Source organism: Phoenix dactylifera, chromosome 2 (genome assembly GCF_009389715.1).
Source record: "Phoenix dactylifera cultivar Barhee BC4 chromosome 2, palm_55x_up_171113_PBpolish2nd_filt_p, whole genome shotgun sequence".
Lineage (NCBI taxonomy): Eukaryota > Viridiplantae > Streptophyta > Magnoliopsida > Arecales > Arecaceae > Phoenix > Phoenix dactylifera.
Window position 1 is genome coordinate 23,466,853 of NC_052393.1, and position 14,914 is coordinate 23,481,766.

The following is a 14,914-nucleotide window of genomic DNA, read 5'->3' on the forward strand; positions in this document are numbered from 1 at the left end:
TAAGTGATTATAAACTAAGGCTCTGATAGTTTTTCTATCATAATTTCCCACTCATACTCATCAGAACCTAAACCTTAGGATACCTTAACCTTAAGCTCTGATACCAAATCTGTCACGCCCCGAACCCATCACCCGGGTCCGGCACGCGACCGGCCGCATGAGCCCTAGAGCAGTGCCCTAGAGATCATGCAAGGCCTAAGATAAACAATTAATTCCAATAATTCCATGATTAATGTAATTAAACCAAACCAACCAAAATGTACTGAATGATTACATAAATTCAAATGTCCATAAGCAAAAGATAAATTAATTTCTATCTATCTAGCAGTCAGACTCCATGCTGATCTCATTTCTCGTCCCACTCGATGGACTCTACAAATCCAGTGCCTCTGAAAAAGAAAGTAAGAGTAGTATGAGCTTTTCCAGCCCAGTAAGAATCCCAACAGCCACACACAGTAATAATGATAAAATCATCAAAGTAATAAATAAATGTCATTTCATCATTTCAAAAGCTCAACAAACAACAAGTGTATAAAATTAGTACATATACACAAATCCTTTTTCACATTATGTGATCCATTCCCGTATTACTCTGATTCCCAAGTTTTCAGACTTTTCACTTCTGGCTTTGGACTAACCAAGTTCATGACCCAGTCCAAGACTGCACAAATCCCACGCATAAGCTCGTGGCAGCTATCCCACGCGTAAGCCCGTGGAGGCTATCCTACGCATAAGCTCGTAGAGGCTATCCCACGCGTAAGCCCGTGGAGGCTATCCTACGCATAAGCTCGTAGAGGCTATCCCACGCATAAGCTCGTGGCAGCTATCCTACGCATAAGCTCGTAGAGGCTATCTCATGACAAGGTTAGTCCAACCCATTTTACATGTCTAGTTTTACATGTTTAATCACATTTCAATCACGTCACATATTTTCATAATTTCTCAAAATATGTTATTCCTTCTCAATTTAATTATTCCAATACTTTCATAATAAACAAAATGCACAACTCATAGTGTCATACAAGCTCAAAAATAAATAGCAACATACTGATAAAATATATCCAACGATAAATCCAATATATGCATAAATAAAAGTGCTCAGTTGTAGGGATTCTTACAGAAATTTGTGGACTGACTCAAATACGGATCCGGATCACAACCTACGAGCTGGGGTGCTGAGTCCTCTAATCAAAACCTCCTGGCTCCACTGACTCTTTCCCTACAACATCAGTTACCAATCACAAACTAAATTATTTGATATTTAAATATTCTAAACCATAATTCTCATCTATTATGGGGTCTATCACCAGATCCCCTAACATCTCAATCTCTCCAGATCTAGGGCAGACGGGGTGGCCAGACTTCCACCTTATACCATCGGCCTATGTCGTCGCCAGCCATGGCCGCCGCCATGCCGGCGACGGTGGCCGGTCTCGTTGAAAAGACCAAAAGAAAGGGATGATCCCTCTCTCTTCATGGTTGGGAATACCTCTTCCTTCCTCAAATCTTTTTGATCCAAGGGCAACAGCCATGGTGGTTGTGCCCTCTCCTCCCCCAACCCGACAACACCACTGGCTGAACCATCGCCGACCGCCATTGTTGCAGCCGCCGGCGATGGTGACCGGCCAAGGGAAGAAGAGAAGAGGCTTTTCCTCTTCTTCTCCAAGAACCGGCAACCCTCCTTCCTCTCTTCCCCCTCACCCATCATCCACGGAAGACCCGCACGGATCCTCACAGCCACCGTGATGGTGGCTCGGCCCCCACCCGACGGCACCCAGCCGCCGTCGTCGCTTCTCTGCCATTTGGATCGGAGAATTTATGGAGGAAATCAGGTTTGAAATTTCCAGAAACCACACGATTATATAGCCAAAGGGAATACGCCGCGCCCTGGATGCGTTTAGACACTTCCTTTAGCTGCTCCCAAAGACATCTCCTCTCAGATATAAGGTTTGAGGCATAGACAGAAGTAAGAAACAAAAAATTTCTCAATTCTTTTGTCCCAGCAGCTACAAGATAACGAACGAGTAGAGTATACAGAGCGAGCCAAAAGGTGGCTGGGCTCAGAAGAAGCAGATTCGAAGAAAGACCTCGGATCCACCCTCCGAGGTCTTTTGTCCCAGCAGCTACAAGATAACGAACGAGTAGACTTCACTCCAGTCACTAGCCCCGCCTTCGGCATCCCCCTCCTTGCGGTTAAGGTAACGACTTCGGGCATGGCCAGCTCCCATAGTGTGACGGGCGGTGTGTACAAGGCCCGGGAACGAATTCACCGCCGTATGGCTGACCGGCGATTACTAGCGATTCCGGTCTTACTTCACTTCACCGTCGAGAAACGAAAGAAGACTTCCATATCCAAGCTTAGCTCAGACGTAGCTCGCTTCTTTTTGGGTGTGAAGCAGTGTCAAACCAAAATACCCAACAAGCATAAGCATTAGCTCTCCCTGAAAAGGAGGTGATCCAGCCGCACCTTCCAGTACGGCTAGGAGAGGGTTTTCTAGGCTGTGTATGTGATGAAGGAGGGTGGATCCGAGGTCTTCTTCCTCGGGATCCACCCTCACAGACTCGGGCAACCCCACCCGCCATGAATCCCGGCCAATCCCGGCGGCCGGCGGCGGCAAAAATCGGAAGAGAGAGGCCGAAACAGGGGTACCCTGTTTCGGGCTCTTCTCCGACGATTCACCGGCCAAAAACTTCACCCACGCCGCCCCAAATCCAGAAAATAAAACATAAAGGAAAGAACCATGCTTACCTCGGTCCGGTGGGGGTGCTCCGGCAGCCTTTCCGGCGAGCAATCGCAGAGGAAACTCGGATCTACATGCACGGGTCCAAGATTTCTTCACCGATTTGTGGGGATCTTCTTGAAGGGAGGAAAGGCTTTCCGGCTTCCTCCACGGCCGGCCGGTCCTTGGCTCCGACGCTCGGTCTCCTCCAACGATGGGTCTCCTCCGACGAATCCTCCACTTCGATGTCGCCGCCTCCCCCTCTAATGCCTCCCTTCCACGATCGTGCCTAGGGCACGATCGTAATAAGGGGAATGGGCCCGGTCATTTCGGGCCGGCCTGTCCAACCTTCCTTTTTTTTTCTTTTTTTTTCTGGGTTTTTACATTCTCCCCTCCTAAAAAAAAAAAATTTCGTCCGCGAAATTAACGTACCCGGAATACCAAAAAGTTGAGGATGTTTGGCTTTTATTTCTTCCTCGAGCTCCCAAGTGGCCTCTCTTTCTGAGTGATTGCTCCATTGCACCTTTACATAAGGAATGGTCCGACGTCGCAACACCTGATCTTTTCTGTCCATAATTCGTGTTGGGAACTCCTCATAGGTCAAATCCTCATGAAGATGTAATGGCTCATATGCTACCACATTGCTCGGATCATTGACACATAAAATACATTGTGCACGCTAGATAAAGTCGGTGGTAAAGCCAGTCGATATGCCACATCTCCAACCTTGTCCCAAATCTCAAACAGACTAACATACTTAGAGCTCAATTTACCACGAACCCTAAATCTCATCACTCCTTTAGTGGGTGACACTCTCAAGAAAACATGATTCCCCAATTTAAAATTTCAATTCTCTCCTATTATCAACATAACTTTTTTTTGACAACTCTGAGCTGTATGAAGTCGTTCTCTGATCATTTGTATCTTATCTACAGTTTGCTGTACAATCTTTGGGCCCAATACTTTTCTTTCTCCCAGATCATCCCTGATATCTCAAATAGTCTCCCTCTCGGAGTACCTACTCACAAGATTTTGACATACAAAAATCACAGCATCTCAAAACTTGATCCTTTCTATTTACTACACGTAGTAAGTTCTTTTGATCTCCTTCAAAAGAATTCCAACTCCCAACCTTGGATTAAAATGCCATAATTATATCCCAAAGAAATTAATTTCTCTTGATTCTACATAGAGATCATAATTGGCTTAATAGAAATAGGAGAAATCTTTAGTATCAAATGCTCTTAATATTCTATAATCATTTTTCTTTTCTTAACTTTGCCTGTGATTAAATGATCAACCTTTATTCTAGGAAAACCACAAACCTGTTCAAATAGGTATATTAACAATGTCAGAGCTAGGAGTCGAAGAACATTCCAGGCCCAAGCTTAATCACAGAGCTATTAATCCGTTAACGCTAAATTTGAGATGCCCCAAAATTCTTCTTAGAATTATCAAAAATAGGAGAGCCATAACTACTTCCAGTAGACAAAGAATCAACGACATTCCCTTCTACTAGAAACTAGCAAGTCTTCCATAATAATACCTTTCAGATCAAGTATTATTATTATTATTATTTTCTAATCGGTTTCATAATAACTCAAACCACTACACTTCCGCTGCGCACTCTGATCTAACTCATCAAATTCTCTAAAGTCACAAAATGATTTCTGACCAAAGTATCACTTGCATCAAGACTAAGAAAATCCAAATTTTAAATTTTCAAGTAGAACTAGAGCAAAACCTCTAGATCTTTTTTGTCCTCGATTTATATAGAGTATACTTACCATAACTAACCCCCAATCCTTTAATCAAGTTTAAGGTCACTACGTGATCTCCACAACCTTCTTAGAATCCAAAATATCAAGGTTTAGTTTAAAAGGGGTAATTCTTGTATTCCCTTAGCAATTTAATTAGAAATTCTACATTGATTTTCCTTCCAACAGAATTTACTTCAAATTCAATAGGTTAGACCTGTTGAGCCAATATCACTATGAGTAGGAATTAACTCTATCAACCTCCAAATCCTTCTTCCCCAAAATCCTTAATGTCTATGATCAATGCTACACATAATAACTCACATAAGCATCTCAAAATCAAAATTTCTACTCAATATTGTATTTTACAATGACAAAGATTTCTGGTTAGATCATAAACCTAGACTTGAGTTCAAGTTAACACATCCAATAATCTCCAACAATTATAAGAAAAATTCAGGAGCCCAATCCAAATATACAAATTCAAATAATTAGAATACTCCACCAATTTGCATACTCTATGGCCTCAAGATAATCAAATACATCTATAGGAAATAGACCAATTTGCAATATCCAACATGCCAATATCAGATATAATCCACATACATTTTCAACTTCGAAGAACGTTCCTTTCAATATTATGAAATCTCCTTAGCTTACTCCAATACTATGGAAAATCAACGTACAAATCCCACTCTAATAATTAGCAGCAAAACCAAAAGTACAATCACATCAAAACTCATGTCAAGTTTGAACTTTCAAGTCATTTAAATAATATCTGAACATGGTATAACTGATATACCATTGTTAACCTTCCTACAGTTATCTTAGGTCAAACCTCTCTTATCATGATCAAAGACAATTTATACTTTCCTTCCGCACTCATCGAAAACCAAACTCGATGCATACATTTTGTCACATCCCAAGTGATCATAACCTTAAGCTATGTTATATTTCTGTCACGATTCCTAGTGATCTTAAACATATTCTCAGATTCCAATTTGTCACATTTTCCAATAATCTTAAACCTCAAACTTTAACGCCACTAAAGCCACAGTCCCTAGTGGTCTTAAACCTTAGATTATAATATCATTCCTGTTACAATCTCAAGTGATTATAAACTAAGGCTCTGATAGTTTTTCTATCATAATTTCCCACTCATATTCATCAGAACCTAAACCTTAGGATACCTTAACCTTAAGCTCTGATACCAAATCTGTCACGCCCCGAACCCATCACCCGGGTCCGGCACGCGAACGGCCGCATGAGCCCTAGAGCAGTGCCCTAGAGATCATGCAAGGCCTAAGATAAACAATTAATTCCAATAATTCCATGATTAATGTAATTAAACCAAACCAACCAAAATGTACTGAATGATTACATAAATTCAAATGTCCATAAGCAAAAGATAAATTAATTTCTATCTATCTAGCAGTCAGACTCCATGCTGATCTCATTTCTCGTCCCACCCGATGGACTCTACAAATCCAATGCCTCTGAAAAAGAAAGTAAGAGTAGTATGAGCTTTTCCAGCCCAGTAAGAATCCCAACAGCCACACACAGTAATAATGATAAAATCATCAAAGTAATAAATAAATGTCATTTCATCATTTCAAAAGCTCAACAAACAACAAGTGTATAAAATCAGTACATATACACAAATCCTTTTTCACATTATGTGATCCATTTCCGTATTACTCTGATTCTCAAGTTTTCAGACTTTTCACTTCTGGCTTTGGACTAACCAAGTTCATGACCCAGTCCAAGACTGCACAAATCCCACACATAAGCTCGTGGCAGCTATCCCACGCGTAAGCCCGTGGAGGCTATCCTACGCATAAGCTCGTAGAGGCTATCCCACGCGTAAGCCCGTGGAGGCTATCCTACGCATAAGCTCGTAGAGGCTATCCCACGCATAAGCTCGTGGCAGCTATCCTACGCATAAGCTCGTAGAGGCTATCTCATGACAAGGTTAGTCCAACCCATTTTACATGTCTAGTTTTACATGTTTAATCACATTTCAATCACGTCACATATTTTTATAATTTCTCAAAATATGTTATTCCTTCTCAATTTAATTATTCCAATACTTTCATAATAAACAAAATGCACACCTCATAGTGTCATACAAGCTCAAAAACAAATAGCAACATACTGATAAAATATATCCAACGATAAATCCAATATATGCATAAATAAAAGTGCTCAGTTGTAGGAATTCTTACAGAAATTTGTGGACTGACTCAAATACGGATCCGGATCACAACCTACGAGCTGGGGTGCTGAGTCCCCTGATCAAAACCTCCTGGCTCCACTGACTCCTCCCCTACAACATCAGTTACCAATCACAAACTAAATTATTTGATATTTAAATATTCTAAACCATAATTCTCATCTATTATGGGGTCTATCACCAGATCCCCTAACATCTCAATCTCTCCAGATCTAGGGCAGACGGGGTGGCCCGACTTCCACCTTGTACCATCGGCCTATGTCGTCGCCAGCCATGGCCGCCGCCATGCCGGCGATGGTGGCCGGTCTCGGTGAAAAGACCAAAAGAAAGGGATGATCCCTCTCTCTTCATGGTTGGGAATACCTCTTCCTTCCTCAGATCTTTTTGATCCAAGGGCAACAGCCATGGTGGCTGTGCCCTCTCCTCCCCCAACCCGACAACACCACTGGCCGAACCATCGCCGACCGCCATTGTTGCAGCCGCCGGCGATGGTGACCGGCCAAGGGAAGAAGAGAAGAGGCTTTTCCTCTTCTTCTCCAAGAACCGGCAACCCTCCTTCCTCTCTTCCCCCTCACCCATCATCCACGGAAGACCCGCACGGATCCTCACAGCCACCGTGATGGTGGCTCGGCCCCCACCCGACGGCACCCAGCCGCCGTCGCCGCCGCCGGTGGCCAACCGACGAGGGGAAGAGGAGGAGAGGATGGGATCCCGAGGAAGAAGACATCGGATCCACCCTCCCTCATCACATACACAGCCTAGAAAACCCTCTCCGACCCCCTCACAGACTCGACCAACCCCACCCGCCATGAATCCCGGCCAATTCCGGCGGCCGGCGGCGGCAAAAATCGGAAGAGAGAGGCGGAAACAGGGGTACCCTGTTTCGGGCTCTTCTCCGACGATTCACCGGCCAAAAACTTCACCCACACCGCCAAAAATCCAGGAAATAAAACATAAAGGAAAGAACCATGCTTACCTCGGTCCGGTGGGGGTGCTCCGGCGGCCTTTCCGGCGAGCAATCGCAGAGGAAACTCGGATCTACATGCACGGGTCCAAGATTTCTTCACCGATTTGTGGGGATCTTCTTGAAGGGAGGAAAGGCTTTTCGGCTTCCTCCACGGCCGGCCGGTCCTTGGCTCCGACGCTCGGTCTCCTCCGACGATGGGTCTCCTCCGGCGAATCCTCCACTCCGATGCCGCCGCCTCCCCCTCTAATGCCTCCCTTCCACGATCGTGCCTAGGGCACGATCGTAATAAGGGGAATGGGCCCGGTCATTTCGGGCCGGCCTGTCCAACCTTCCTTTTTTTTTTCTTTTTTTTTTTTCTGGGTTTTTACAAAATCACAAACTACAGATCATCTCAACTAGATGAACAAACAAGATCGGTAAAAATTAAAAGAAAAATCAAAGTATAAACTACAAGCTACATAAAGACTATACAACCACCCAAACAAAAATTAACACTAGTGGTTGCCAATGTGTTCTGCTACTACTTTACACCACCACTATCATTTAAATCTCATAAACATGTAAACTACATGGGGAAAACCAGTAACCAAATATAGAAAAGATGGTCAGTCATATGAAGTGAATATTGAGTTCTCTACTCCTCAGATGGTAACGCTCAAATTTGTGATTTTTGGAATCCATATCATATTGCCGCCCTCATAGCTCTGCATGCAGCTTCACGCTTCATCTCTGCAGCTTTTCCACTTCCTCTGAAGTATACTTGTTGCCTACAGAAACAATAATAAAACAATAATGGGAGTAATGTCAACCACTGCAATGGCTAACAGTATGGATGGATATACATCTTCAGTTGCTCTCATTCTTGTATTTGGATGAGTAGTTGCGGTGCCATGAGAATTCTAAAACGTGACCCTTCTCCTAACACATGACCTTTTACTTGTAGACCATTTGACTTTGACAACTAGGATGACAAGTAGAAATATCATGTAAACAAACATCATCTGTCTACCACATGTATTATCACCAAAGCATGTAGGAATATACATATTATTACAGCTCCTCCAACCTGCAGCTGAACTTAAAAGCACCTTAGAGATAAATATTTAGGAAGGTTCCCATTTTTATTACAAACTCATGTGGGTCTCCTCTGGAAATTCCTTGAGAGTATAGGTGGAGACTTCAGGATATTAACAGTCACTGGAATTCCTAGTAGCTTGGAAGGACAAAAGAAAGCAATGAGTAGCATGGAAGTCTATCTTCCAATTGGAGCCAGCTATATATTGGTCTATCTTCCAATTGGAATTTTAGGTGATGGTTGGAACATAAGGACCAAGACTAACCAGGTCAACAAGAAATTTTTAGTCTAGAATGGAAATGGGAAGGCAATGAGTAGCATAGTAGTCTATATTCAACCCATGTGAAACCTGCTTTGAAAATTCCTCGAAAGTGTAGGCGAAGACTTCAAGATGTTAATGGTCGTTGAAACTCCTAGTCTGGGGAGGAAAAGAAATAGCGATAAGTAGCATTGAACGAGGTTATATCTTTCACGCGAAAAGACTAACCTTCCTTCGCATGAATCCACAATTGGATCGTGCACTGCACGGATCTCAAAGCGCTCCAAACTCCATCATTCGTTTGCCTGCGCAAATCTCAAAGAAACCATAACATGATCCATTAATAATGGATTCACACGAAGAAAGGTGAATCCTTCTTTTGCGCGAAAGATACACCCCCAACCTGAGTAGCATACTAGTTTCTATTCCCTTTTTTCACGCGAAAGATACATCCATGACCCGAGTAGCATACTAGTCTATCTTCCAATTGGAATTTTAGTGAAAATCTAAGGACCATGACTAGTCTACCTTCCAATAGGAACGAGCTACTAGTCTATCTTCCAATTGGAATTTTAGGTGATTGTTAAAATCAAAGGACTAGGACTAACCAAGTCAACATGGAATTCCTAGTCCAGGAAGGAAAAAAACAAGCAATGAGCAACATACTAGTCTATCTTCCAACTGGAGTCGGCGACCATATATCTTCCAATTGGAATTTTATGTGATGGTTGATAGCCAAGGACGAAGACTAAACAGGTCAACAAGGACCTTAGTCTACAACAAGTTCTCTTAAAGCAAATGCAAGAAGCCAATTGCGTGGGATTCAATCCATCCCCCTCTCCATGGATAGAAGCAAGTTGCCTCCCTTCCTCTATTGGCTTTTGTACTTAGCTACAATCCATTTGGTGTTATCCTCCATGGCAACAGCAGCAGCTAGTCCAGTTCCAGCGAATTCAGAAGCGGAAGCTCTCCGCCAGTGGGTAAAAAGCTTTGACTCACCTGGTGAATTTTGTAGCTTTTGCGGTAATGACCCATGCAACTGGACCGGTATTACATGCAACCATGCCAAAAGTGTGATCGGAATAAGTTTATCAAATTATTACATCAACAGCATCCTTGGTAACCTCAACTTCTCCTCCCTTCCTAACCTTACCCATCTCGATCTCAGAAATAATATTCTAAATGGAAGCATTCCTGCAAGCATTGGTAGTCTCTCCAAACTCGTAAGCCTCAATTTGTCTGACAATCAGCTCTGGGGCTCCATTCCTTTAGAAATAGGAAATCTGTCTTCTCTGGACATGCTAAGCTTAGCTAGTAACAATTTCACTGGTGTGATTCCTCCCTCAATAGGCAATTTGACCTTCCTTCAATCACTTTCCCTATCAATGAATTCCTTGACTGGGCCGATACCTAATGAGCTGGCATTAATGCCGCAACTTACAGAAGTACGCTTGAGCACAAATTTTTTGAATGGGGAGATACCCATCGGATTCTTCAATTCCCAGGGGAACGTTCTGAACCTCTCCCGCAACAACCTCTCAGGCACTTTACCACTATCAAACTATGCACTTCCCAAAGAATTTGATCTATCATACAATAGCTTGGAGATCCCTCGTAGCTGGGCCCACTACTATGGGATGGAAGGAAGGCTTTATGGGAACAAATGTTGCATCGATCGATGACCCAGAAGATTTCACGCCTCAGCACAAGAAAGATGGCAAACATGGAAATCACAGAATTCTCATCTTTATTGCGGTTCCTGTTCTTATATTGTCATTTATTATTGCAATCCTGTATAAATGTAAATGTGCATCTAGTCCGCAAAAAGAGAAGGAAACAGCAAAAGAGATCATTGAAATGAGATCTTCAAATGTATTCTCCATTTGCAACTTTGATGGGAAGGTTGCGTTTGAAGACATCATAGAAGCCACAGAGAACTTCGATGACATATACTGTGTTGGATTTGGTGGGAGTGGGATTGTCTACGAAGCAGAGTTACCTACAGGTCAAGTAGTGGCAGTAAAGAGAATTCATTCACCTGAAAATGAAGAACTTCCCCATGACACAACCTTCATAAATGAGATACGGGTGATGACCGAAATCCGGCACCGCAACATTATGAAACTTTATGGATTCTGTCTGCACAGCAGATTCATGTTTCTAGTTTGCGAGTACATGGAAAATGGAAGCTTAAGTGAAATATTATCCAATCACCGAAGAGCCTTGGCGTTGGATTGGGAAAGGAGGGTGAGGACAGTTAAAGATGTCGCCAGCGCGCTGAGTTACTTGCATCATGATTGCTCCCGACCAATAGTGCATCGAGACATATCGAGCAACAATATCTTGTTTGATTCAGAATTAAGGGCTTGTATCTCTGATTTTGGTGCTGCAAAACTCTTGAATCTTGATTCCTCGAACTGGACGGCTTTTGTAGGCACCTGCGGATATGCTGCTCCAGGTACAGCCTAACAATTTGGTTTGTTATTAACATCTCTTTCTTTTCTTTTCTTTTCTTTCTTTCTTTTGTTATCAATAGCATGTTTTTTCTGTTGTTCTTTACTGCCAATTACTTCAGCTGCTCAAGATGTGAGAGAGTATTCAAGTAGTATAGCAGGTAGTTTATCTCTTAACTATGGCTCAATTGTAACCTGGGATCTCAAGCTCTAACTCATCCCGAAGGGATGAATATAGAGACATGTCTTTTCATAAGGGACACAACTCTTTCATTTCATTAAGAGACTTGTCTTATTAGAAGGGACACAACTGATGGCAATAGACACACCTCTTAAAAGTGACTATTCCGAAAAAAAACACCCATAAACAGGTTTAGTGCCAACAAAGTAAAGGATGATATATGCCCTCTGAGATTTTTCCGCTCTCCGTTCCTTGAGAAGATAATGTTCTTCTTCCTTGTTCAGGAGATAACGATGTTTGCCTCTGTTTACGACATGCTTTCGCTGCAAAACAAAAGAAAAGAGCAAGTAATAAGAGTTCACTACATATTTCTTTTGATGCAGAGCTTGCTTACACGATGAAGGTAACAGAAAGGTGCGATGTTTATAGCTTTGGGGTGGTGACGCTTGAAGTATTAATGGGAAGACATCCTGGAGACCTCGTTTTATCATTATCAACGTCTATTATTGACCGGAACACGTTGGTAAAAGATGTGCTGGACCAGCGTCTCTCTTGTCCCCCTTCCGGTTTGGAGATGAAGGAAATATGCAATATAGTTGCAGTGGCACTTTCTTGCATATGTTGGGATCCAAAATACAGACCCACAATGCGATGCGTAACCCAAAGGTTGTCAAAATCTCGTCTACCTTCGCTTGAGCCGGTTGACGGAATTACCCTGTTCCAGTTGAAGAATCTTAATGTGTAATGTTGTCTCGAGGTTGGTCTGGATTGTTGTAGGATCAAGAATTCTGATTATTCACAGTTTCATGTGCATTACCAAATGGTATCAGGTATCAGCATGTTTTGTTTCTCTTGTTTCCGCATCTTGTAAGAGAAGAAGTAGAATCAGAGTCGGTGTTACGATCATTTTAGTTTTGTAGATCAGCTGAATATTATGTCATGGTAATTTTCCATGTTGATTATTAATTATTAGAAATGTTCGAACTAGAAGATAAATGTATTTGGAAGGCCTTGATCGAGGCATAATTGCATGCTCTGGAGCAATACTGCATGAGAAGATCATCAAGGCAGTTGACGCGAGCTGGGACTCATCCAACCTTTGAAGCTTGCCATATAATGTTGTCTTGAATGGAATAAATGATGCCAGTCACATTTGTAAGGATTACTTTGGCTCCCTAGATCCTTTCAGTTTAAAGTCTGCAGTCCAACATTTTATCGACCGATGCCTTTCTGACAACAAATTTGCAGGAGCTAGCTCCTGAAACACTATAGGGAAATATTAATGGAGTGGTTTTTTTTCCCTTAACGTGGAGGTTACTGGTTCTGGTTTCATCTCCAGTATGGCCATACTATAAATAAAAGGGGAAGTTGCTTCGCGGTCCAAAGTTAGACCCCTGTATAACGAATAGTCCCTGTTGACTGTGCTTTTAATAAGCGGTCCATTGACATATGAAATCTCATAAGGAGACCAAAATACCCCTGACCTGTTTCCTTTTCTGTCGTTCCTCGTATGCATGTGTTCATTTGGGCGAGCCCTATTCAAAGTTCACCAATTCCAGCCCTCGTTCGTCCCCAATCTTCGTATCCTAATCCTCTCTTCCGACGGAAAGAATTCCATAAAAATCTCGCCCGATTCCGCTTGATTTTTACGCCCCGGTTTCGAACCCTAGAACTGCAAACCACTTCCCAACGGTAATCGATCTTCCTCTTTTCCCCTGTTAAGCCGTTCCCCTTTTGGAAAAGTAGAACCCTTCCGATCCGATTCTAAGAAGCAAGGAGATATTTTCTGTCCCGCCTCGGAGTCGACCTTCGAACCGACTTCGCCCTGTTCGTTTGTAGCGGAAGCTTAGGTGGACATTGGTCTCTCCAACCTTCCCTGAGTCGTCTCTGCATTCCTTCAACAGGTTTGTCACCGCATACTTTCTCGAATAATGTATTGAACAGGGACGTGATATGCAGTATTGTACGGCATTCCAGATAGTTGTTGGAATGGTCCAGTGGTTTTGCGGGATTAATGGACAGAGAGGTTGTGGTAGCACATTTGAGAAATTTGTTGTGGAAAATTTTTTCTATTCCGTGCTAATTGTGTTATTTGTTTTAGTTTTTAGGATGATTTAAAGGAAAGTTGATATTATTAAAAATATAATTTGTAACTATATTTGTGATGCAGAAATCTAAGATGGCCCCAAAGCAGAGTATCGGCAAAAAATCCTCTATTGGCCCGAGTACTATGGTTAATGGAAGATGTTATTTCACCCACTTTGTAAATTTTATGGTCACCCTAATCCCATTCATGTCTGATGAACAGAAGGAAAGAATACGTGGCACTCCATTTGGGCACATGCTAGGTCTACCGTGTATAAAACAGAGTAGGCCTGTCTTGGACACATTGCTCTCCCTTTGGGATAATGTTGAGGAGGGTTTTTGGTTTGATAGGGTTATAGTGCCTTTTGTAGGGACTGATTTCGCACTAATCCTTGGTTTGAGTGCGACGGGTGATGAGGTGCAACTGCATAGGAAGGGGAGGGTTACGTGTGACCTCATCATCCGGTTTTTTGATGGTGACCACCAGAAAGCCAGTAGAGATGCAATTAAAAGTAGATTACAAGTCCTTGTCGGTAAGAGCAGTCGACAAGATGTGGAGGATTTTACAAAATTATGGGTTCTTTATCTTTTTGGGACTATCCTCTTCCCAACCGTACGCTACTATGTCCCTAAGACATTATGTTCATATGTCGATGATTTAGACCGCTTAGGTTCGTATAGTTGGGGTCTTGCCGTTTTCTCTTTTCTTCGGCAGCAAATACCTAGTCTAGCCGATAGTGTGAAGACTAGAAACGTCACAGGCCAAGGGGTTGGTAGATACATGGATGGCTGCACGGTCGCCTTGGTGGTAAGCATCATAAGATGTTTTTTTTAAATTTCATTGTTACAATATATATATTTAGATGTAATTTGATGTTTACAATGCATTTTTGGCAGGTATGGGCTGTTGAGCATGCTAACAACATTGTTGGAAGGCACCGGCCACCGTTCATGTATCCACGTCTCGTACGCTGGAACAACACCCCATTTTCCCGCAGGGTGGACGTGATTGCGGATGTTATGAAAAATTTAAAACGATTTGAGGTTTGAATGTTGAATTCTTACATTGGAAATATTTTAACTTGTACGTTAATTTAACTGTTCGAATGCTTTAGGTTATTGAGAAGAGAACCAAGAGAGGAGGAGTTGCACCTTCTCTCGCAAGGAAGGCCACAATTACTACG

General features: G+C 42.5%; 1 protein-coding gene and 1 long non-coding RNA gene across 2 annotated transcripts; one reads left to right on the plus strand and one right to left on the minus strand.

The window, feature by feature from the left end:
• Positions 1-258: 258 nt before the first annotated feature.
• Positions 259-6,797, minus strand: LOC120109921. Its single transcript, XR_005510736.1, has 2 exons — positions 6,703-6,797; positions 259-389 (listed from the first exon to the last, which is right to left on the minus strand). It is a non-coding gene; the product is annotated as an uncharacterized LOC120109921 (long non-coding RNA).
• Positions 6,798-10,275: 3,478 nt separating this feature from the next.
• Positions 10,276-12,582, plus strand: LOC103695713 (MDIS1-interacting receptor like kinase 2-like). The gene is made up of 2 exons (XM_008777108.3): positions 10,276-11,469; positions 12,029-12,582. Exons 1-2 carry the CDS (start codon positions 10,575-10,577, stop codon positions 12,388-12,390), a joined length of 1,257 nt encoding a protein of 418 aa, XP_008775330.2. The 5' UTR covers positions 10,276-10,574; the 3' UTR covers positions 12,391-12,582.
• Positions 12,583-14,914: the final 2,332 nt, after the last annotated feature.

What these genes read in the sequence shown, in the direction of transcription:
- LOC103695713 (XM_008777108.3), top strand. Translation starts at nt 10,575, where the DNA reads ATGCACTTCCCAAAGAATTTGATCTATCATACAATAGCTTGGAGATCC. An exon ending in CTGCGGATATGCTGCTCCAG is followed by an intron (nt 11,470 to 12,028) that starts GTACAGCCTAAC and finishes CTTTTGATGCAG; the next exon opens with AGCTTGCTTACACGATGAAG.